Raw genomic sequence first — 22,815 nt, forward strand, 5'->3', positions numbered from 1 at the left:
CACAAGACTAAATTCACTCAGAAATTCTGTTATCTGTTTGAGTTTACTTTCAAACTCTTTGACAGCTGGTAAAATCACAAATCAACCAATACGAGTTTTACTCCTTTATGAATTATCTGCCCAACCTCAGACAGAGACCCTAATGAGCAAGGTTTAGATAACGCACAAACACAAATCTAGTATCTGAATAACTGAATTGTCTGTAGCTTCCAACTGTGAGAAAATATTTATAATATAATTAAAAGATAGGGCTTTACAGAAGCAGTTATTGTTCTACTTGTTGGCTGGATAGTCTAATGTTCAAAGAAACAGAATCATTAGACTCTTTCTGTACCAGAGCTCACTCTTGAAATCCAGAAAATAAAATTCTACAAGAATAACTCAAAACATTTGGAATCATCCTTTTATGTCTGCCTATATCTACAATGCCCTTAAACAATATTTTCATGTCTTGATCAAAAACATTTTATGGATTTATTGTTCTTCAAAATATACATTGCCGAGAAGGTACACTATCACATTTTTTACTGTTTTTCAAATTAGAATTGTTTTTTTATGGACTTGGCCTTTGAATCTTTCAAATAAAAAAGTATGTTATTGCCATTTCAAGGTGTATAAAACCCAGGTGATGAGGGTCCCTGTCATTTTCTCTTAATCCAATTCCAAACTCGACCTTTACCCAGTGAACAGGTGTGTGCTGTGCCTGTAATTTATCAGAGTGAGCGACCAGGCAGAAAAGATGCCAACAACAGAAGGCTGATAGAACCAAGCACTTAGTGCCTAGAAAGCAGAGCTTATCCCCACCATTATGAATATACTTTTATCTCCCAGTAGCAATTTAAAGATAAAGAATGATGGGGCTGAGAGAAGTAATATATTCATATTCCTTCAGTTGTTTTTTTTTGGAGACTGTTTTCATACCAACGGTCTTTCAGAAGCTGTTGTTAGAAATTCCTTTCTGAGATATTCTGTGGCTCACATTCCAATTCAACCTATAATATCGATATGAAAACAGCTATGACAGCACTTCTGCTAGGGCAAATAATGCCACTTCACACAGATAGATTTAATAAACCTTCAAGAACAAAGCGATAAATGAATAGTGCATTTCTTTGTATGCAATATGGAAATTCCTATGTATACCCTGCATTTGTCATATGGGACGAAACTTATTTAATTTAAAAACCAAGTATCCATTTATTAGGTATGGAGATGCACTAATTAAGTAATGTAACAGCTCAATACAAAGAAGCAACAGCTAATATTAGAAATCACACACAGTCTAATAGATAATGATCATTCAGCAGAGTAAAGCTCACCCCTACAGTGAATTTTTAGTTGGGTGAAATTTCTAAATATGCCCTATGTAAAAACATTCATAAATAAATAAAATAAAATTTCTAAGTATGTCCAATAGAAAAACATACTTGAAAAAATAAATAAAATGGAGAAAGCCCACAAATAGTTCTATAATTTCCCCATAAATATAAAATGTAATTTTAAAAAATTCTAACACATCAAAAAAATTTTAGAAAGCTCTTTAAAGGACATTAAAAGAGAAAAATACTTTGGCAGGTCTGAAGAATAATTTCAAAACATTACTGAAAAGAGACTTCATCACACTAATTTTTTTTTTTTTTAAACAATACAAGATTTTATCAAGTTTTCCTTTTTAAACTCACCCATCTGCTCCACAATCTCTGGAGGAAACACTCGGGAAGCAAATGCTCGTCGAAAAATATCTGAAAATTCCTTGTCCAGACCTCCTATTCCCATTTTTTCAAAGTTCCAGTCAGGATTGATGATAGACTGGCGGTTTTCCTTGGTTTTAGCCTTGCCTGTGTCAAACAAAGATAATCAAATGTGAAATGAGGACTTCATCAGTAAGTGTAAAAATATAGAGCTCACTGGGCATCCTCAATGAACAAAGAGAAGCTACCTTTATACAAAGATGAACAACATGCTCTTAGCTGATTTTCTAATAAGGATGAGTTTTGCTATGTTAACTGCTTTGCCTGGTCCCCATTTAGGGTCAGTAAAACACTTTCAAAAGGACTCACTAAACTCCTGCTGCAGTCCATTTGTAATCAATCCACGGAGCTTGGTCTCATCAACTTTTAATCCTAACCATGGTAAACTAATTTGGTTGATTAGAAGAAACACCATGTGCATATCTGATGAAGACAACACTAGCTGCCAGAAATGAAACTGAAATCTAGCAGTCCCTCAAGGTTCCCAAAGCAAGTGTAAATTTAAAAATACACACTATATTTATCAAGATTAAATTTATAATTGAGTATATAACCCCTCAGCCTGAGTAAGATCGGTTTCTTATTTGCTTTTTCTTCACTTGTACACAAAAGTCTAAAATCATCCTAAAGTCTTGAATGATTTCAAAATTCGGCTTTCAAATTCTTTCAGACAAAAATTATTTAACTCAAATGTCATAGTGCCACCTAAAGTAATTTAAGAGAACAACATTAATTATCACAAACACAAAGAATAAAAGTTCCCCAGTAGACTCTACTATAAATAAAAAAAGACAGTAATATTATATATATATTTTTTAATTAGAGAAGGAAAGGTTGCATTAGAAAAAGTTTATCCTAGACAGTAGTTTTTTGGTTAGAGTTCTGTGGACTTAACACGTCCTTTACGAAGCTACGGAAAATATTTTTCTTATGCTCTACTGCCCTCTTGTGGCCATACTTACTGCATGCTAAATCACAACACAATTTTATTTTACAATGGGAAAAAAACTTATCAATTACACCTTTGCATGAATTACTCAGAAATACCCACATGGTATGAAAGCCACACAACTCCGCTGGGACAAGCTATCTCAACAAAAGGTGTACAAAACACAGAATACAAAGAAATCACTGTAGAAATGCAATGAATTGATAATAGATTTTGATAATCCTACATCCATAAAATGACATATATAGTCATTAAAAATTATGTTGAAAAGCTGTATTTATCAAGATGCTTGAAATATGTTAAGCAGAAAGAACAAATTATAAAACAGTATTAAAATAAAATCAAATTTAAAAATTTTAGTTGCATGAGCTGTTTTGGGGTGTCTATCCATTTTTATAAAATAAATATCTTACTTTATAATTAAGAAAATAACAGTAAGAGGTAAAAATAATCTATGAATCAAGAAAAAAAGGTCACACGTTCTAAGAAAGTTAAATAACCTTGGATATGATAACATGCAACCAATGAAAATTCTCTTTCTATTGGAGTAGATATCAACTTAATTACTGGTGAGTTACTCTTCTTAAGGCCAAATCTGCATTATTTTAATCTAATAAAAGCAGGGCTAATGTAAAAGAGTATGACTGAACCATGAATCCATAGGAAAGCCTTTCTGCACCTACTCAGTCATCATTTAACTCAGCCACTAACAGAAGGGATGCCAGTATTTCATGTAACATCCACACAACCAGATGGGAGACATTCTACAAAATAACCGACCACTTCTCAAGGTCATAACAGACCATGGCAGTCTGAGGAACTGTCAGAGACTAGAGAAGACTACGGAGACTAAACAACTAAAAGCAACGTGAGATCCCGAAACAGAAAAAGGACATAATGAAAAAAACTGGTGAAATCTGAAAACAGTCTGTGGTTTAGTTAGTAGCAATGTAACCATGATAATTTAGTTTTGGTAATTGTACTATGGTTATTTAAGATGTAACATCAGAGGAAGCAGGTGAAGGGTATATAGGAACTCTCTGAACTACTTTTGCAAATCTCCTGTAAGCCTCAACTTCTCTCAATATAAAAACTTTAAAAAGTAATTTTATCTGTATCTTTTCCCTTATTTATAGAATGGTTACTAGGACATTAAAAATTACATATGTGGCTCACATTACATTTCTGTTGGTCAGTGCTGATCTAGTGAAGGTGTCAAACTTTTTCTTCATTAGCACATTGTGATTTTGTGCAAAGCTTTTCTCAAGGGAGGTACCCCTACTCTCCCTCCCACTTGGAAACCACTGTAGTTGGGTCGCATATAATTAACAGAGATGATCCCACTTCATTCAGAATCTTCTAAAAACTGCAAGTCTTACCAATAAGATTGAGTGATGAATTTTCTGCTTTTTCAAATGCAACTTGACTGTTTCCGACAACCAGTCCTACTTCAATCTGTACAGAAAGACAATAATGAGTATAGCAGTCTAATAGCAGACTTCTGGACTTCTCAAAGCAAAGCCAAAAACAAAGGGAAATGAGGTCTTTCTGAGCAATCTGTAAACTATCATCTAAGTGACATTTACTTTTGCCATAAGTATCTTCCAGTTATTCCTATTTTCTTTACTTCAATGCATATGTCTTTTCATAATGCTTGTCTTACTGTTATTATTTATTTAAAATACATATTATTTGCATTCAACTAGGATTACAAACTCCAAATTACTATTAGGTCTGCAAATAAGTGTATTTTATGTTATATTTTAATAACTGTTCGCTATAAAAGCAATTTTCTCTCCCTACTATTGTAAAAGGATACATAATATGAAATAAATCACTGAGCAAGAGAATTGGTAGAAAAATTCTATTAGTCTGCATAATGCACATCATAAAGATTATCTAATACAAATTATTAGAAATAAAACATACCTTCTGTCTTTTACCTGACGCAGACTCTCCCTTCAGGATGCTGGGATCCATGGCTTCAAGATCCTTTACTAGTAAGCCGAAAAGCTTTTCATTGAAGCTGAACACAAGCTGTGCGGAAAAGAGGCAGAGAAATCACTTCATGATATAATGGTTTGGTTCTCACATCATCACCAATGTTTTCCAAATGCACAAAAGCAACTTTGTCCTGTGTGTTCCTCTTAAGTCTGCCTCACAGGCAAACTACCCACCTAACCAATGAGAGGAAAAGGGAGCTAACATTTATTGAGTTATTTGCTGTATACAACCACCCCAGGAAGTTATGTGATTAACAGTCACAAACTCTCTTGGAGACAGAAATTATTCCTCCATTTTAATCAGTGAGGAAGCTGAGATCCAGACGGGGGCTAAGCCAGGGGACCCAGAGTCTCAGAGAATGATTCAGCCTGGCTCTGGGACCCTGATATCTATGCTTTTCTAAAACCAATACGAATGCCTCCCATACGAGCGCAGTGACAGCGTCTGATGCCGTCACTTGCCAAGTATTTACTGAGTGCTTTCCATAAGCGAGGCCCTCTCCTACATGCCGGGCATAACAGTAACTGCAGGAGGCAAAGCTGACTGTCAGTTCTGCCACTGCTACTACTGCTATGAAAGGGAATAAATACAAAGAACAGTGATTTGGGGTAAGATATTTATTTTTTTCTCTGTATTATGGAGAATTTTCTTTCATGGGTTTATAGACGTCTGCATGTTATTTGGCTTAAAATAATTACAGATACCAATGCATTTTCTAGTAAGCATTCTTCCAAGCATTTTCTACTAAAATACAAAAGCTAAAGGAGAAGGTAAAAACAATGAGGTTTAGCGAGGTGACTTGAGCTCAACTATCAGTCCAAAAATGTAGGCGTCCAGAGGAACATAGTATAGTTCCAAAAGCAATGAACAGGTAGTCAACACATTATCAACTAAATGTCCTCTTGGGGAGCATTCTCAGACCATTTAATCCAAAGCAGCACCACAGTGGCTCCCTAGGGCATCATCCGTTTTGCTTACATCAAAGTCCTTAACAGTTATGGCATTTCTTTCTTATTTCCTACCTTCCCAAACTAGAAAGTAAGCTCTATGAGGGCAGGGATTATGTGTATTTTGTTCCCTGTTGATCTACAGTGCCTAAAATAGCATCTGGAACAGACTAGGCATTCAATAAATATTTGTTTCATTAATTGGTCAATTGACTAGTGGATTCTTGTCTCAGTGACACCCTTGGGTGTGTCGCCAGGGCATGTCATTTACCTTTCCTGGACCTAAAATTCTTCATTTGCAAAACGAAGAGGTTAGACGAGACCAATTCCGAGGTTCATTCCAATTCTAGTATTCTTAAAAATAATAATAAATGTACTGTATCCTTGTCCTGTCTATCAGTAATTCAGTGTCTACTTGCAAAAGTTTGACATTATAATGTGTGGATTATCAAATTCTTAAGAGTCTTGCCCCAGATCTACTCCACTGAACAAGAGAATGAAAAGACACAGCAGTCTTACTCCAACAACTCTTTCCTTCTACCACTCCTCTCCCTCCCCATCTCACATGCCTTCCCGTGAGAGACTGCAAGGCTGGTCCAGGCAGTCATTCTCAGAATGCCGAAAGCAAGGGTTCTCAAATATTTCAGTCTCAGGATCCCTTTATAAGCCAAAAATTTTTGAAGACTCCCAGAAGCCTCTTTTTATATGGGTCATATCTATTGATATTTACTATAGTAGAAATTAGAACAAAAAACTAAAATTTATTTATTAACCTAAAAATAACTAATAAATCCATCATGAATATTTTTAATTGATAAAATACTCTCTATTTTCCAAAATCAACAAGCCAAGCCGGGAGAGCGGCGCCGTCACACTTCCGTGCGTCTCTCCCTGCGGACGGCCGGGCCGGGCCTGCTCCCGCAGTCGCTGTGCTGCACCGGCACCTGTCTGCGAACTCCGTTTGCCCGTGAGAAAGGAGGGGAAAAGACACATAGGTCTCGGTGTTAATATGAAAACAGTTCTGACTCTGCAAAGCCCCTGGAAGAGCCTCAGGGACCCCCAGGGGCCTTAGGACCCCACTTTGAGGACCACTGCTATGGAGCTACGGTAGGAGGAAGGAATTAGGAATGATTAAGAAAAGTCACGGAGAGGGAAACAAATGTAATGTACAGGCAAAAAAGCAATGATTATTTATGTATTTATGTGTACGAACAAATGCTATCAATTGAAATCCAAACAAAGGGCCGACATCAATAATATCATTTTAAAGGAGATAAAATCAGGGCTTCAGAAGTTTTATTAAAAAAAAAAACAACAAAAAACTGAAATATATATATATATATATATATATATATATATATATATATATATATACTTAATTTCCTTAAGATTCTCAGAGGTTCATAACCAAAAAAAGTTAAGAACTTCTTTTCTACAAAAATGTATCAGTAAAAGAGAAAGACACCCAAAGACAAACAAATGCCCTAAAATAAGCAAAGGAAGACATTTGAGACATGTATGTTTGCAGTGTTCCCAAAGGTACAGATGGAAAAGCTGCTTAAGTATGCACTTATAAATGACACTGTAGCCTAAAGGAACTTTAGAATTTTGGGGAACATTTCCCTCACTTGTTATCACACATCTTAGATATGCCTGTTCCTATGCAAAGCTCCTCTCGGTTTTTTAAAAGCAGAATAATTTTGGACAACGGCTGGGATTAGAATGCCTATGAAGTGAAAGGAAGGAAAGCACATGTCAAACTACCTGCTGTCCCACCGAGAAGGCCTGGTTGTTGAACTGCTGAATAAATTCTGCTGCCATCTTGTCAGTATCATAAGGGTTGGAGTCGATGCTTTTTTTCTGCAGGAAATCAATCTCGATGGTCATTGTGCCAATGCATTGTTTGGCCTTGTCAAATGTATATAAGGACACTAGGGACAAAAAGAAGCATTTTCTTTTTAAAATCAAAGGAACGCCAACTACTTGCTATGTTTCAAGTAACTAAAAGTCTTGCCTAAATGAATCATAGCAGAACTGGACCAAAAGGGAGCTATACGTGGCCTTCGTTGGGGGGCGAGGAGGGCACAAGCACAGATTTTAAAACATAGTAATCACCACTTGAGATTTTCTTCCCCGTCTGAATCAGTTAGAACACACTGAACAACACTCACCTACTTTTATTCCTCATTCGACTCCCACGGGGAAATCATGGGCCCCTACCGCCCCCAAAAGACCTCAGCATCTCCTCAGAACGACAGTATTTGAAGTTCCAGGGATGGTGACATGGAATGTTATTCCCAAACAGACTATTCTTTTGACACAAGAAAGAGCTAAGGCGAGAGATGTGTGGACTCTTTTGCCCTAACAAAGTGGGATGCAGGACAGCTCCCTGCCACTGCCCCCCGCAAAAAAGGCTGGAGAAATAGTGCTTACTATGGGGGTTTGCTTCAAAGCAACTTAAGAGTTTAACATTTCTTTAATACTATAAAAATATTTGCTGAGCACCTACTTTATCCAAGGAACTACAGTAAGTTCTACATGCTGTACATGTTTTAACTCATCTTTGTATTAATAGCACCTAACAGTGTATTTAGATGTTTAATATATTGATGAACTGTTTAAATGAAATAACAGCAAAACACCACACAAACGAAAAACCTACCATAGTCTCCATGCTAATAAAAAAGAAGACAGACTTTGAGGTCTGTGTGTTTCATAACAATAGATTCTGTTAGTAACTAAAAGAATCATTTAGCTCTTTGTGCCTTGATTTGTCCTATCTATAAAACAAGAAGACTGTATTGGATAAATCTTTATGATCTTTCATACTGTAACTTATGTTCTAAACTTATTTCTTAAAGCCTAGCTACTCGAGTTATGTACAAGACTTCTCTGTAAATTCTTTGAATAAAATTTCTTGTGTAATCATATTTTTATATTTTGATTTGCTATTATAAAGAGGGACACACATATTTTAAAGATAAACATTTTCAAAAGCAAATTAACAAAGAAAGCCAGGCTAAGGGGTGGAATATGTACTGAGGGTCACATTGCAAATCTCAGTTGGAAGTTTCAGAATATTCTCCTGCCCCCTCCACTTCTGGATATTTTGTTCTTAACATTTCCCAGAAAGTACCGTTTATATGCTAAGTAACATTCACAAGCAAGAGAGCTTTGTTGTTTCCCCACAGAGTGAAGATATGTATAGGATGAAATATTAATGTAAATATGAATTAGTTGATTCAGCAATTCCACTTTCAGTGTCTCTCCCAGAAAGACTCTTGAATATTTGCTTAAAAATAGATCAATAGAGACTTTCATCGAAGCATTATTTGTAATATTCAAACACTGGAAAAATGCCAATCAGTCGGGAAATGATGAAGAAAGTATGGCAAATATGAAATATTGTACAGCAATTAAAAATGATGTGTATTTAATGCAGATGAATGGCCCATTAAAGCATACCACTGAGTAAAAAAAGTACATTGCAGAAATATTTGTATAGTATGACACCATTTTGTGCATTAAAGACTCTAAAACAATTCCATAATGACACAATGCATACATATGTATGTGTGTATATACACATATGAATATATGTGTGTATCATCTTTATAGCAAAGAATTGAATAACTATAATTAAAACATCATCATCACTGAGTATAGTTTTCAAGTGCACTTAATCTAGGTCCATGTTCCTAAATAGAAAAGACCGAGCTGTTAACAGCAGTTTTGAACGCTACAGGCTGTGCCGTGGACAGAAGCGCAGGTAGCACGAACACCAACACCATCACCAGCCCCCAAAGGGGCAGGTGTCAAAAAGGGCAGGAAGGTTGAAAATGTTCTCTTATTTTATGGCTAATAGCAGTTCGATGTCAAAGCCTAATAAAAATATTTTTATAAGCAAAAACAATTATACCAATGCTTTGAATAAACTTAGATATCATAATGATAGGTATAGTATAACTGCCAACCGTGTTACTGAACATCAGTCTGTAATACTTAAAATATGGCATTTCTAGATGAAGAGGAGACTAAATGATTCTTTCGGAAGATTCCTAAGAGTAAAATCACTGCCTTGACTAAGGAATTCTCACCTTGTAGATAGAACTGGGGTTCCAGAACCATTGAATTAGCACTCCCCTTTATACCACTCTCCTTTCCTATTCTATCTTAGCACTTCTACACAGATTGTGAATATGTGGATATTCTTTCCCCTTTTAGATTGTAATTTCCAGGCAGAATAGCAGGCAGATAAAGAGGCAGGGATATAGGTACCATAACTAGTTACTGTCCATCTCATAGACTTAACAAGTAATATGATTAAGATGAGTGTATAAGGACCTAAGGCCACTAACAGAGAAGGGTACAGATCTCCATAACTATGAGAAAATCTCCTTCAGGTAGCTAAAATATTTACCTACCATCTATGTCTTGCCCAATAGAAAGTCCAGCCCATTTTCGCTGTAAAATAAAAGAGAAAAAAGACAAAGCCAAATCAATCAAAATTAGATAAATGAGGAAAAGAGGAATTTCTCTGAATTTCAGGAACACATTCAAAGACCAAAACATGGTATCTCTGGACCCTGGCACCCGTGAATGTGACCGTATGTGGAAAAAAGGTCTTTGCACATGGAATCAAATTAAGATGAGGTCACATCAAATCAGGGTGGGTCCTAAGCCAGTATGGTTGGTGTCCTTATAAGAAAGGAAGACACACAGACACGTGGGGAGAAAGTCAGGTGATGAAGGCAGAGACTGGCGCGATACATCTACCAGCAGAAGAACATCAAGGACCGGCAGAAACACCAGAGGCTAAGCATGGAACAGGTCCTGCCCTGCTGCCTTCAGAGAGAGCACATCCCCACTGACGCCTTGGCTGGCTACAGCCCCACTGATGCCTTGGCTTCAGACCCCACCCTCCAGGACTGTGAGAATAAACTTCTGTTATTGTAAGCTGGTACTGCTACAGCAGTCTAGGAAACTTACGTGCTACAGTGTATATCTGAACATCCAACCCCAAACATACAAAGCTTGCCTTTTTAAAGGAAAGCCGGCACCACTGGGTAGATGCTCCTTTGGATAACATAGTCCTCTTGAAGGTCTTTGTAGTATTAGATAATATTTCAGTGTTCTAAATGTAGTGTGGTTAGTTACACTGTTGGTTATAGTAACACACACACACACACACACACACACACACACACACATATGGTCACAACTAGTCTTTGAGTACTAGCCAAAGGATTTTCAGGCATTTGTGGCCAGACTTCAGCTTCTCCCAGGTTATGACTGATTACAGGAGCAATAATGCATGCAGGCAGGCCAGATTGTGTTTAGGCAGGAATTCGGGACTGGCCTGGTATAGGTTCAAAATTAGTAATCACTGATAACAGGCCAAAGAACAATGAGAAAAATAATTTTTGGCCAAAAATCAACAGTCTGCTGGTTAAGTCCAGACCTAGGGTCACAGAGAAGCCACATTTAGGTTCTGTACTTTAATCCCAAAGACAGCCTCAAAGGATGATAATCGTGTCTATATTATAAGGTTGTTTTGAGAATTAAATGAGTGAATGCATGCAAAAGTACAGTGATTCCCTCACTTATCATGGGTATTATGTTCTAGACCCCCCAGCGATAGGTGAAAATCCATGAAGTAGGAACTTTACATTTATCTTAGTATTTACTGTACAGCACTGCAGAATCCCGCAATATAGCAAAAAATCCATGATAAATAATTAAATATAATATTTTTAAAAATCCCACGATATAGTGAGGCCGTAATAAGTGAACCACGATATAGAGAGGGACTACTGTACTTAGAATCATACCTAGCCTATAGTAAATGTTGGAGAAATTCTTTTAATAGCAGAAAGATAAGGAGAAATACTCAGAAACCCCATTTCTAACCACCAAAATCCCAAATGGAGCTCTGTGAAAGGTGGTAAACCCTGGAACATCTCAAACCTTTGATCTATAGAAACAAATGTGAAAAGTAGTCCTGATAATGGAAATGTATCCAAACAGGAAAAAGGGAAACAGTGAGTGAAGACTTCCCATTAATTTCTGAGAGCTTCAAGTGATATTTAATAGTTCCCAAAACGAGAGTTTGATCTCTTTCCCTAGACCTCAAGAGGAGTAAATCAATGCTTACTAGCTAGTATACTAGAAGAAGGTAGGGGTAGTATTTACAATGCTTAAGACTGTGGGAATAGGGAGAAAAGGACAGAGACTAGAACTTGTGGTACTCCTAGATTATGTATTACATGCCCGGGGCAGTGCTGGACAATTTTCCCTCCAAAGAATCCACCAACAGTTACAAATGTGATCTTTACCCTTTCAGTCATTACTGGAGTCCAGCAAATTAGGTTGTAATTTGGGATAACAATTACTCATATCATAGCTTTAGTCTGACATCACTGCATTTAAAAAAGCACTATTAGTAGATGTCAATTTCACAACTCAATGTTATTTTTATATCTTCTCTGTTACCCTGGGAGTTAACATTAAAGTAACTTGACACCTTATCTGATAGCTAATTGATATTCAGAATTTTTTTAAGTTAGAAAAAAATCAAGGCAATAAAAGGCAGACACAGTAAAATAGGCAATAAAGGATATATCTTTAAATTCCACATATATTACCTAGATGTTTTTCTTCAATGTGCTTCAGTACAGTTATAGGGTGACTGATGCTTGCTTTAAATGAACTGATTCTCCTATGACTTTCAAGAATGGAAGAGAATAAATCAATATCCCAGTTACCTGAGGTAAGCTGAATGCAATGCTCCCTGGAACCACGGATGGATGGGTCCTCAACGTAAATGTGTACCTGTGGTTGGGGGAGGTCCTCACAACCACATGCCTGGAAGACAGAAATACAGTCAGGATTCCACGTCAAAGGAGACGAAGAATATCACTTCCGAATGTGTTCATGTCCAACCACTGAGACAATGAGGACCAGGTGGAAACACGGCATTGTAGGAGAGTCCTAATTCCATTTCCAAAACCTCAGCGATTCTCAATGTTTCCCAGGCATAAGGAGCACCTTGGGCCAAACACACATCAAGCAGAATGAAGACCAAGTTCAAGAGAGTACACACCATCCAGCACACCAACTTCATCACATTTCCACCTTATATAAAACTGATGCCAGTAATTTAGAGTCCTCTATTAATTAAAATGAGATAAATTTTTTTTCTCCTGAAAATTATTTCACTTCCTAAATAGAATAAAAAGCAGGAGGGAATCAAAGATAGAAGAAGCAGGATATGACAAGCAAAAAAGGTTAGTTTTGTCCTGGCTGGTGTGGCTCAGTGGATTGAGTGCCTGCCTGTGAACCAAAGGGTCACGGGTTCGATTCCCAGTCAGGGCACATGACTAGGTTGCATGTCAGATCCCCATTAGGGAGCATGTGAGAGGCAACCACACATTGATGTTTCTCTCCCTCTCTTTCTCCCTCTTTTCCTCCCTCTCTAAAGATAAATAAATAAGAAAAAATTTTGAAATTGTTTTTAGGACAAGTGTTTAAATCTCTTTGCAGATTCTCACAACAAGTTGAAACAATAACAACCTGTAAAACAAAGAAGATGGTAAAAATAAAATATTTTTCACACAATATATCAGCTTTCATATAGATATCAATATTTACTATTTCAAAACATTTTGTGCTAATTCACCCTGCTCAGATGTTATAATAGATAACTTATTACAGATAAAATATAGTCATCTCATAATATTCTCTTACACTAAGAAACTACCAAGAACTGAGTGTGAGACAGAAGCTTTAAACTGTTATATACTATCTTTCTTTAAATTATCTTTTAGAATGCTATAATTTTTTAATATCAATGGCTAATGTTTCTATATATATCAGTTTGCCACTAGCACACAAGGTCCTGATAGCTACTATATTTTAAGTAACCCCATTGTAAGCACAGTGAACACTTGACACACGCAGAAGAATTCCATAACAAATTCTCACACAGATGATCTACACTCCAGTTTATATGTGGCAAGATTGGTCTTTGACTGAGCATCACAGCATTTTTAGAACTGAAAACAATATCAATACAATCATGTAGTACAGCCCCTCACCCTAAAGCTGAAAACCACAGGTTATTACCAATTCTACTCTGTGAAACTCACATATTTCATAGAAGGCTCAAAACACACACACACACACACACACACACACACACACACACACACAGAAAGGCTCAGTTACAATCCTGCTTCTTTGTTCCTTATCTCCCTCGTCTGCCTTCTGGTACAGTCCCTTCATCTCCTGACCACAGCCAACCTTGGAAGTACAGGGATGGCACCGAATTTGGTAGCAGGGCCTTTAGAAGTTCTGCCAGCGGGTGACATGAATCAGTTAAAATAAATGACAATGAAAAATGCTTGTAAAGATCCTACATTTGTTGTGCATCTTCTAATTTTCATGTCTCTTAAATTATCTTAGCAGCAATGATCAAAATGGCTGACACTTCCTGAGGACCTGCTAATGTGCTAGGCACTGTTCTAAGTGTTCTATCTGTATAACTCAATCTTTACAGATACCGTGAGGAAGATATTGTCATCATCCCCATTTTATAGATCACAACACAGAGACGGTAACTTATCTGTGGTCATCAGGTTCATAATTGGCGGGGCCAGAATCCAAACTCAGACAACTGACTCCAGAGCCAAAAACCTAATGACGATGTTATTCATACAATCAGTATGTTTAGTTATGCTAAGAAAAATTGATTAAAAAAAGTTATAAAACGCAATGTATGAATTTAAAGACTTTATAATTATGAAAATTTAACACAGTAAAGACTGAAATACATAACTCTCATCTCCATTTGTTAAGTAAGCAAGAGGAATAAAAGATTATTCTTAAGTTTACTGAAAAATAAGGTCTCATCAGAACTTTCTAAAATACCACCTAACAGGTTAGAAGAATAACAAAGTTAGATACTCACTGGCCCGACTGGAAATCTTTTTCGTTCACAACTGCACAGTTGGTTAAAGATAATTCATCGGTAGGACATCTCGCAGCTTGCATACTCTAAAAAGTCAAGAATTAGGAAAATAAAATTATCTCTTATAAACTTAAAGAACAGTTGATGCCTTGTTATCCTCTACACATCACCTGTCATAAACAACTACTGTTTCTGACCCCCAGCACCCCTCCATCTGTGATAACAGCAAATCCCCTCTTTGGAAAGCTGTCCCTTCCTCATTGCGCACGCTTTTGTGGGCGTGCCAATCACAGCACACCGCCAACCAGAGTCTCATTCCACCCATGGGATCTCATGGCGACCGGTAATAAAAGAAAGGCATTCTCCCTTGCCTCACCACCACATGGAGGAAGACTTTCTGCTCTAAAAGAGAAAAAAACTATCACAGAGGAAGCAAAGGTAACAGAGACACAGACAAACACTTTGAAGCACAGACCTGACAACCAAGTTAAAGTTCTCGAGTCCTGAACATTGGTTATAAGCCAAGAAATTATCTTTTTTGCTCAAACTTATTTATACGTTTGTTTTCTATCTCTTCAAAGAGGAGAATTTTGACTGATTCAAGCATAATGAAGTAAATTAAGAAGTTTGATAATGTGTATCATGAAAAGTGTCTGTTATAAGAGATCCCAAGCGGCTATGAACCATATCTCCTAGAGACTGAGAAAACCATCTTCCAAATACCTCCCGACAAAGATAATTACAGGGTGTATATTTTTTAAAAACAGTGAATAACAATCTTTTTGACCAAGAGACACTTACTAGCAAAACATTCCTTCATCTAGCTTATTTAACCAATAACCTTCCATCATTCCCAAAGGTTTCCCAGTTAGTAAAATACAACACTCATAGTCCATTCATGATGGAAGTGCCCCATTCTTCAAGCCTCAGGCCAAAGCTGATTCTTCTTAAATTTGTTTCCCAAACACAAATTCATAGAGGAAAATTAATTACTTCTTGCCTCGCTTTTGTTTTAACGAAGGGCTAGTTCCGATAGTAATCCCAGTTGTCTAGAGTGGTCTCTGAAGTGGGATTATGTGCAACTGAAGGGTTTGCAAGATAACCCAAGTATCAAAATAAAATGAATTTAGAAACTGATCTCAGAGAGTTCAAAGAATAATAAAGCATCACTTGGCTTTCCTTATTATTAATGAACAAAAGAATAAATAAGAATACATTTTTCATCTTCGGCTCATCCTTTTTATTTCTTTTGGTATATGTTTTATTATGTATACAAACTTTTAGTGTATAAGTTATAAATATATATACACATATGTGTGATACATGACCAGTACATTTTTTAACTTCTGGGGTTCATGGTAAACTGTTTGGAAATTGCTAATTTAGAATATGAGCTGAATAAAGCCTGGGTCCTAAGTCTGCGTTCTGAATGAAACAGTGTTTTTGCCGATGGTCACGATTTGACCAGTCATCTGACAAAAATGTACGGGGTTCTTTCATTTACCACCTACCCTGGGACCTCTTTCCCCTACAAGCTTCCTTCTCTTCCAGCGGTCCTCCCTTGGCCATGGTTTCGCCTCCCGCAGTCTCAGTTACCCACAGTCAATGGCAGTCCAAAGATATTAAATGGAAAATTCCAGAGAAAAACAATCCCCAAGTTTGAAATTGTGTGCCATTCTGAGCAGCGTGATGAAACCCTGTGCCGTCCGCTGTCCCTCTCCATCCTGCCCAGGACGTGAACGATTCCCACGCCCAGCGCAGCCACACTGTACATGCTGCCTGCTCGTTAGGCATCTCACAGCCGTCTCAGTTATCAGAGACCGTGTTCACATAGTGATTATTGGTTTATTATTTTATTATTAGTGATTGTCGTTAGTCTCTTACTGTGCCTAATTTATAAATTAAACTTCATCATAGATATGTATGTATAGGAAAGAACATAGCATATACAGGGTTTGGTACTATTTGCAGTTTCAGGCGTCCACTGTGGGTCTTGGAACATATCCCCTGGGAACTGGAGGAGGGGGGAGACTACTGTATATTCCTCTCTCTCCCCTACTCTGAGCCCCTTGCCCGCCAACTCCCACTCATTCTACAATTCTCAGCTCAGATGTTACTTTTATAAGACATTCCTAGGCACTTTACCTTCCCCTCTAAACTGATGAAATAACTTCTAGTGGAAGCACCTAACTGCATTTTTATTTTATTGTTTACATTGCATAAAAGACAGTAAGCTTCTCAAGAACTGAGACTATTTTGCTCCAGTTTTTGGTTCTTGGGGCAGTACAGGGCCTGGCACACAGTGGATGCTCATCGAACATTTGTTGAATAAATGAATTTATGGGTCAATATAAATCTATCTCAACTGCAAAATAAACAATTCAAAGAATATGTACACAAAGGACATTTCAAGCTTATTTAGGACGTGATATAACTTAATTATCTAATAGTCCAAAATTACACAGAACTGATATAGCCAAAGGAATTTTAAAAATTACAAAATGCTAAGATAACCTTTCATTTGTAAACCTGTTTACTTGTCAAAGAGGTGGTGTCCTTCAAAAAACAGTGAAAAAATCTTTAGAAGTCATCTGTCTGGCCAAGTAAAACAGATGCTGTGAACAACAGGCCTTCCTCCTGGAATCTAGAAGCATCTGTGTTTTTATGGGAAGCCAAACAGGGTACCTCATTTTCTCATCAAAATGTAAGTCCCTATAAATAGTAGCTGTTCACTTACCACAGTAATGTCAAGGGAAAATTCCACAGTTTTTCTAACACTGACCTTACCTCTAGGAAACTAATAAAAGCCCAGCCACTAGGGCCATGCAGCTATTACGGAATGAAAATACAAAACTGATGAGCAATTTTATGCTAGTAATCTGAGTGACTAGAACATTTAGCTGTCTGAAGGCTTGAAAATGTTTTCATTAACAATTTCAAGTGTAAAGAATTATAACTTCATTGCTACTCAAAAGAATGAAACTTTAGTGGAAGTAATTATATCACTACTTATTTGAGAGCCTTTAAAATACAGAAAGATAATTTGTTTCTCTTCCTTGAAAAATAGGGGGGATTTAACCAGGACTCCTCTGGGCAACATTGTATAGTTTCTGAATTTAAGTAACATAATTTTGTCCAAAGAGTCACTTTAAAGATTGGTTTCAGTATATCCTTTACTGTTTACTAAAGAATTTAGTAAGGCAGATTAAGCAGGAAAAAAAAGTGTAGTACCCGACTAGAAGAGCTTATTACCAAGTAACTTGTCCCTACGCTCACTGCAACACTCTTGAATCCATTGGTTCTTCCTCTATTTGTGGTGCCTCGGGCCTTGGTTGCGTCTCTCTAGAGACACACAAGTCCCCCACAAGAAAAGGTGGGAGGATGGAAAACATGAACTTGCCCCAGAGCCAGCTCAGCTGACCAGTCCCACTCAATCAGTATGTTTCTTGTCAGACCATCTTTTCTGAAAAAGAACACTTTAGAACTGCACTATTCAATAAAGTAACAATAGACACATATGACTATTAAAATTAAAATTAATTAAAATAAAAAATCCTTCCGTTGCACTGGCCACATTCTGAGCGCCACATGTGGCTAGTAGCTACCACTGAATTACGTTTTGTTGGCTTGTGATACTGTAGAACAATGTGAGGGAGGCCATCAGCAGTAATACCTGTCTTCAGGCCCATGGAATCACTCTGTGTATAAACTTCTGTGATAATAATGTCTGTTAAAATTGTGAAGTCACATGGGACTCTACATGAAGGGGTAGAAATAAGTTAAACTTTTATGTCCCATAGTTCTTTCTCAAAGAGCCTCTAGAGATACCCTTCACATCATCCATCTCAGACCGTTATCCAACTATTCACACAGATGAACCTCCTGACATCCCCCAGGGCCTTAAAATTCCTTTACAAACTTAAAGAGAAAAGCAAGTTCCCATGCTGGTCTTTGGGGGTGGGGGGGAGCTGTAAGAGGCTGACAACATTAAATACTGGCGAAGATGTGATGCAGTTTCTTGTAAAATTAAGATGACCAAGCAAGTGCACCCCTAGTCATTTAGTCAAAAGAAACGCAAGCACAGTCACGTCTGTTTATAAATGTTCACGGCGATTTCATTTATAATGACCCCAAACTGGAAATAACACAAATGTCTACCAAGAGGTGAGTGGATAAACAAATTGTGGTATAACCCATACAATGGAATAGTATCCAGCAATGAAAAAGAAACTAACTACTGATATATACAACATGGGTAAACATCAAATAACGCCGAATAACAGAAGACAGACACAAGTACAGAGGGCAGAACCCTTCACCTGTAGGTTTGATCCCAACCCACAAGCCTTGTCTCTGCTGCATCTCGGGTCACTGCCAGTAAGCCTCCCTCTTCCTAGAGGCATGTCTACATCTCTCAGAGTGTCTTAAAGAGCAAAAATCCCTGACCTTAAATTATCAACCCTTTTTCTCTTTGCTTCACAACCAAACTCCTCAAGCCTCCCTTTCTTGCCTCTCATTTTCTAATCCTTTGGCAGTTTCCCCCCATCCTTTGAAATTTTGTCCAGCGACCATTTACTTCAATTGCTCTGTCTTCGAAGTCATGATGACTTTCTCATGGCCAAATTCAGTGGTGTCTCCCTCTCCACCCTGTGCACCCTTCCGTTCCTCTCACTGTCCTCCTCCTCGGTTAATACCATCATTATCCTTTCAAGTCACTCAAATTCACAATTTCAGGGTCACCCTTTCCTCCACCGCCTGACCCCTTGCTCCATGTGGGGGTCAAGACCTACTAATCCACTTCTACACTGTCACTTGCATTTGATTCCTCCCTTCCATTCTCCCAATGGCTAGTCTAGTTCAGCCTATATTAACTCTCTCCTAAAAAATAAAAATAAAAAAGCCTGCAATACCCTAGTTGGCTTCCCTGACTCTAATTTCTTTTTTCAAATTCAGTCTTCCCTCTGCCACCAGACAAGACCTAAAATAAAACATGTGATTTCTAAATAATCAAACCAAAACTCCTTAGCAGGATTTACCCTTGTTTTTCTGCACTATCTGCCTCAGTGCCCCGCCCTGACCCTATGCAACTCATATTCCGAACTCCATGCCACTGTTCTTTTTGCCTAAATTCCCTATTCCAAATCCCTGCCCTCTATGGAAATCTTATCCACCTTGCAAAGTTGTGTATGAAACTCCCTGGTTCTGAGTAAGACTGAATATCTTCACTATTTCCTTTATTTGTGCTTCTTAAACAGTTTTCTATTTATCACCACCAATTTTACACCAGGTAGTTAGATATCTTAATTCTAAGGTCTGGCATGCCTGTCTACCCAATGAACATGCAGTACGTATTAGCTGAACTTGTTGTTGTTGATTTTAGAGAGAAAGACAAGAGAGACGGAGAGAGAGAAACACCAGTTTGTTGATCCTCTTATTCATGCACTGATTGGTTGATTCTTTTATGTGTCCTGACGGGATCAAGCCCGCAACCTTGGCATATCGGGACAATGCTCTAACCAACTGAGCTACCCGGCCGGGGCAGTTGAGCTTTTCATTAGCATTTTTTGAAATACACTTCTGCTATGGTCTGAATGTCTGTGTCTTCCCAAAATTCATATGTTGAAAACCTAAAACCCAAGGCGATAACATTATAAGAGGTGAGGCCTTTGGGATGCAATTAGGTCATAAAGGCAGAACTCTTGCAAATGAGATTAGTGCCCTTGCAAAAGAAGCCCTAGAGAGCTAGCTCACCCTTCCACCAAGTGAGGACACAGCGAGAAGTCTGTGACCCAGAAGAGGGACTTCACTCAACCATGCTGGCATCCTCATCTTGGACTTTCAGCCTCCAGAACCATGAGAAATAAATTTTTGTTGTTTATAAGCAACCTAGTCTCGGGTATTTTGTTATAGCAGCCCAAATAAACTGAGACAAGATAATTTTATCTATTAATACAGGGTGGGGTAAAAGTAGGTTTCCAGTGTGAGCACGTGAAAGTTAATAAAGCTACTGTAATCATCATAACCTGAAAGTCTTTTTCCATATGAATAACTGTAAACCTACTTTTGTCCCACTCTGTATAACATAAAATTAATCATTTTAAAGTGTACATTTCAGTGCTTTTCAGTATAATCACTATGTAGCACAATCATCACCACTAATTCCAGAACATTTCCAGCACTCCGAAAAGAAACCTTGTACTTATTAGCAGTTAGTTGCAATTCTTGCCCCCTTTCATCCCCTGGCAACCACTAATCTGCTTTGTCTCTCTGGATTTGTCTATTCTGGGCATTTCATATAAACAGAATCATACAATCTGTTATCTTTGTGACTGGCTTCTTTCTGTTAGCAAAAATCTGTAGCATGTGACAGTACTTCATTCCTTTTTATGGCTGGATCATATTCCACTGTATGGATATATCATTATCTGTTTATTCATCGGCTGATGGATATTGGGTTATTCCCACTCTTTGGCTGTTATGAATAATGATGCTATGAATAGCCATGTACAAGTTTATGTATGAACATATATTTTCAACTCACTTGATTATATGCCTATGAGTAGAATTGCTGGGTCATTCTGTTTTAACTTTTTGAGGAACTGCCAAACTGTTTTCCGCAATGGCTGCACCATTGACATTCCCAGCAGCAGGGTATGAGGGCTCTGACTTCCCTACATTGTCACCAATACTTTCATTTTTAAACTATAGTGTACTAGTGGGTATCATGTTGTATCTCATTGTGGCTTTGATTTGCATTTCCCTAAGGCCTATGATGTTAAGCATCTCTCCAAGTGCTTTATTGGTTGTCTGCACAGCTTTTTTGGAAAGATGTCTACTCAAATCCTCTGTCCATTTTAAATCGAGCTGCCTTTTTATTGTTGAGTTGTAAGGGTTCTTTATATATTCTGGATACTAGACCTTATCAGACACATATGATTTGTAAATATTTCATTTTGTGAGTTGTCTTTTCACTTTCTTGACAGTGTTCCTTGATACATGAAAGTTTTAAATTTTGATGAAGTTTGATTTATCTATGTATTCTTGGATTAGTTATCTTTTTTTATGTTATATCTAAAAAAAAATCACTGTTTAATCCAAGGTTATGCAGATTGTCACCTATGTTTCCATCTAAGAATTTTATAGGTTTAGAACTTTGATCCATTCTGTATACGGTGTAAGACAGGGGTCTGAATTCATTTTTTTGCATACAGATATCCAGTTGTCCCAGCATCATTTGTTAGAAATACTTTTTTCCCCCATGGAATGATCGTGGCACCCTTGTTGAAAATTAGTTGATCATAAGTGTATGGGTTTATTTGAAAACTGTCATTTCTATTCCACTGGTTTATGTGACTGTCCTTATGCCACTGCCACATCATCTTGATGACTCCAGCTTTGTAGTAGGTTTTGTAATTAGAAAGTGTCCTTCAACTTTGTTCTTTTGCAAGATTGCTGTGGCTAACATGACTTTGCAACTCTTACCTGAATTTTGGGATCAGCTTGTCCATTTCTGGAAAAAAGCAGCTGGGATTTTCATAGGAATTGCATTGAATTTATAGATCAGGTTGGGGAGTATTCCTGTATTAACAATATTATGTCTTATAATCCATGAACACAGATGTGTTTCCATTTACTTAGATCTTGAATATCTTCAGCGTGCTTTATAGTTTTCAGTGTATAAATCTTGCACTTCTTTGGTTAAATTTATTTCTATTTTATTCTTTAGATGCTACTGTATTTTAAACTTTTCGTAATTTCATTTTCAGATGTTCATTGCTATTGTATAGAAATGCAACTGATTTTGTATATTGAACTGGTATCGTATAACTTCGCTGGATTCATTTATTAGTTCTAATAGTTTTTTGGGGGTAAATTCTTTAGGATTTTCTATATGTAAGATCAAGTCATCCACAAATAATTTTTTTTCTTTCCAATCTGGATGCCTTTTTTTCCTCTTGCTCTTGCTTAACTGCCCTACCTAGAACATTCAAAAGAGTGTTGAACTGAAGTGGTGAGAGCAGGCATCTTCGTCTTGTCCTTGATCTTCAAGAGAAAGGTCTTCAGTGTTCACCAGTAAGTATGATGTTAGCTGTGGGTTTTTCTGTTAGTTGAATTAAATTTTCTGAGTACCAACTCATAAGGTTGCACTGAGAATCTAACAAGAAAGATCTGTGAAGGTATTTTCTAAACTGTAAA

The 22,815-nt window shown here is 37.3% G+C and overlaps 1 protein-coding gene and 1 long non-coding RNA gene across 2 annotated transcripts; both read right to left on the minus strand.

The window, feature by feature from the left end:
- Positions 1-273: 273 nt before the first annotated feature.
- LOC149998834 (vesicle-fusing ATPase-like) lies at positions 274-7,541 on the minus strand. Its single transcript, XM_090257578.1, has 5 exons — positions 7,416-7,541; positions 4,630-4,737; positions 4,080-4,155; positions 1,683-1,838; positions 274-293 (listed from the first exon to the last, which is right to left on the minus strand). The coding sequence occupies exons 1-5, from the start codon at positions 7,536-7,538 to the stop codon at positions 274-276; spliced, it is 483 nt and encodes a 160-aa protein (XP_090113704.1). The 5' UTR covers positions 7,539-7,541.
- Positions 7,538-14,700, minus strand: LOC149998835 (uncharacterized). The gene is made up of 4 exons (XR_016514340.1): positions 14,620-14,700; positions 12,416-12,515; positions 10,076-10,115; positions 7,538-7,582 (listed from the first exon to the last, which is right to left on the minus strand). It is a non-coding gene; the product is annotated as an uncharacterized LOC149998835 (long non-coding RNA).
- Positions 14,701-22,815: the final 8,115 nt, after the last annotated feature.

The sequence above is a fragment of the Furipterus horrens genome, unplaced genomic scaffold, assembly GCF_987537825.1.
Source record: "Furipterus horrens unplaced genomic scaffold, mFurHor1.1.pri manual_scaffold_11, whole genome shotgun sequence".
Lineage (NCBI taxonomy): Eukaryota > Metazoa > Chordata > Mammalia > Chiroptera > Furipteridae > Furipterus > Furipterus horrens.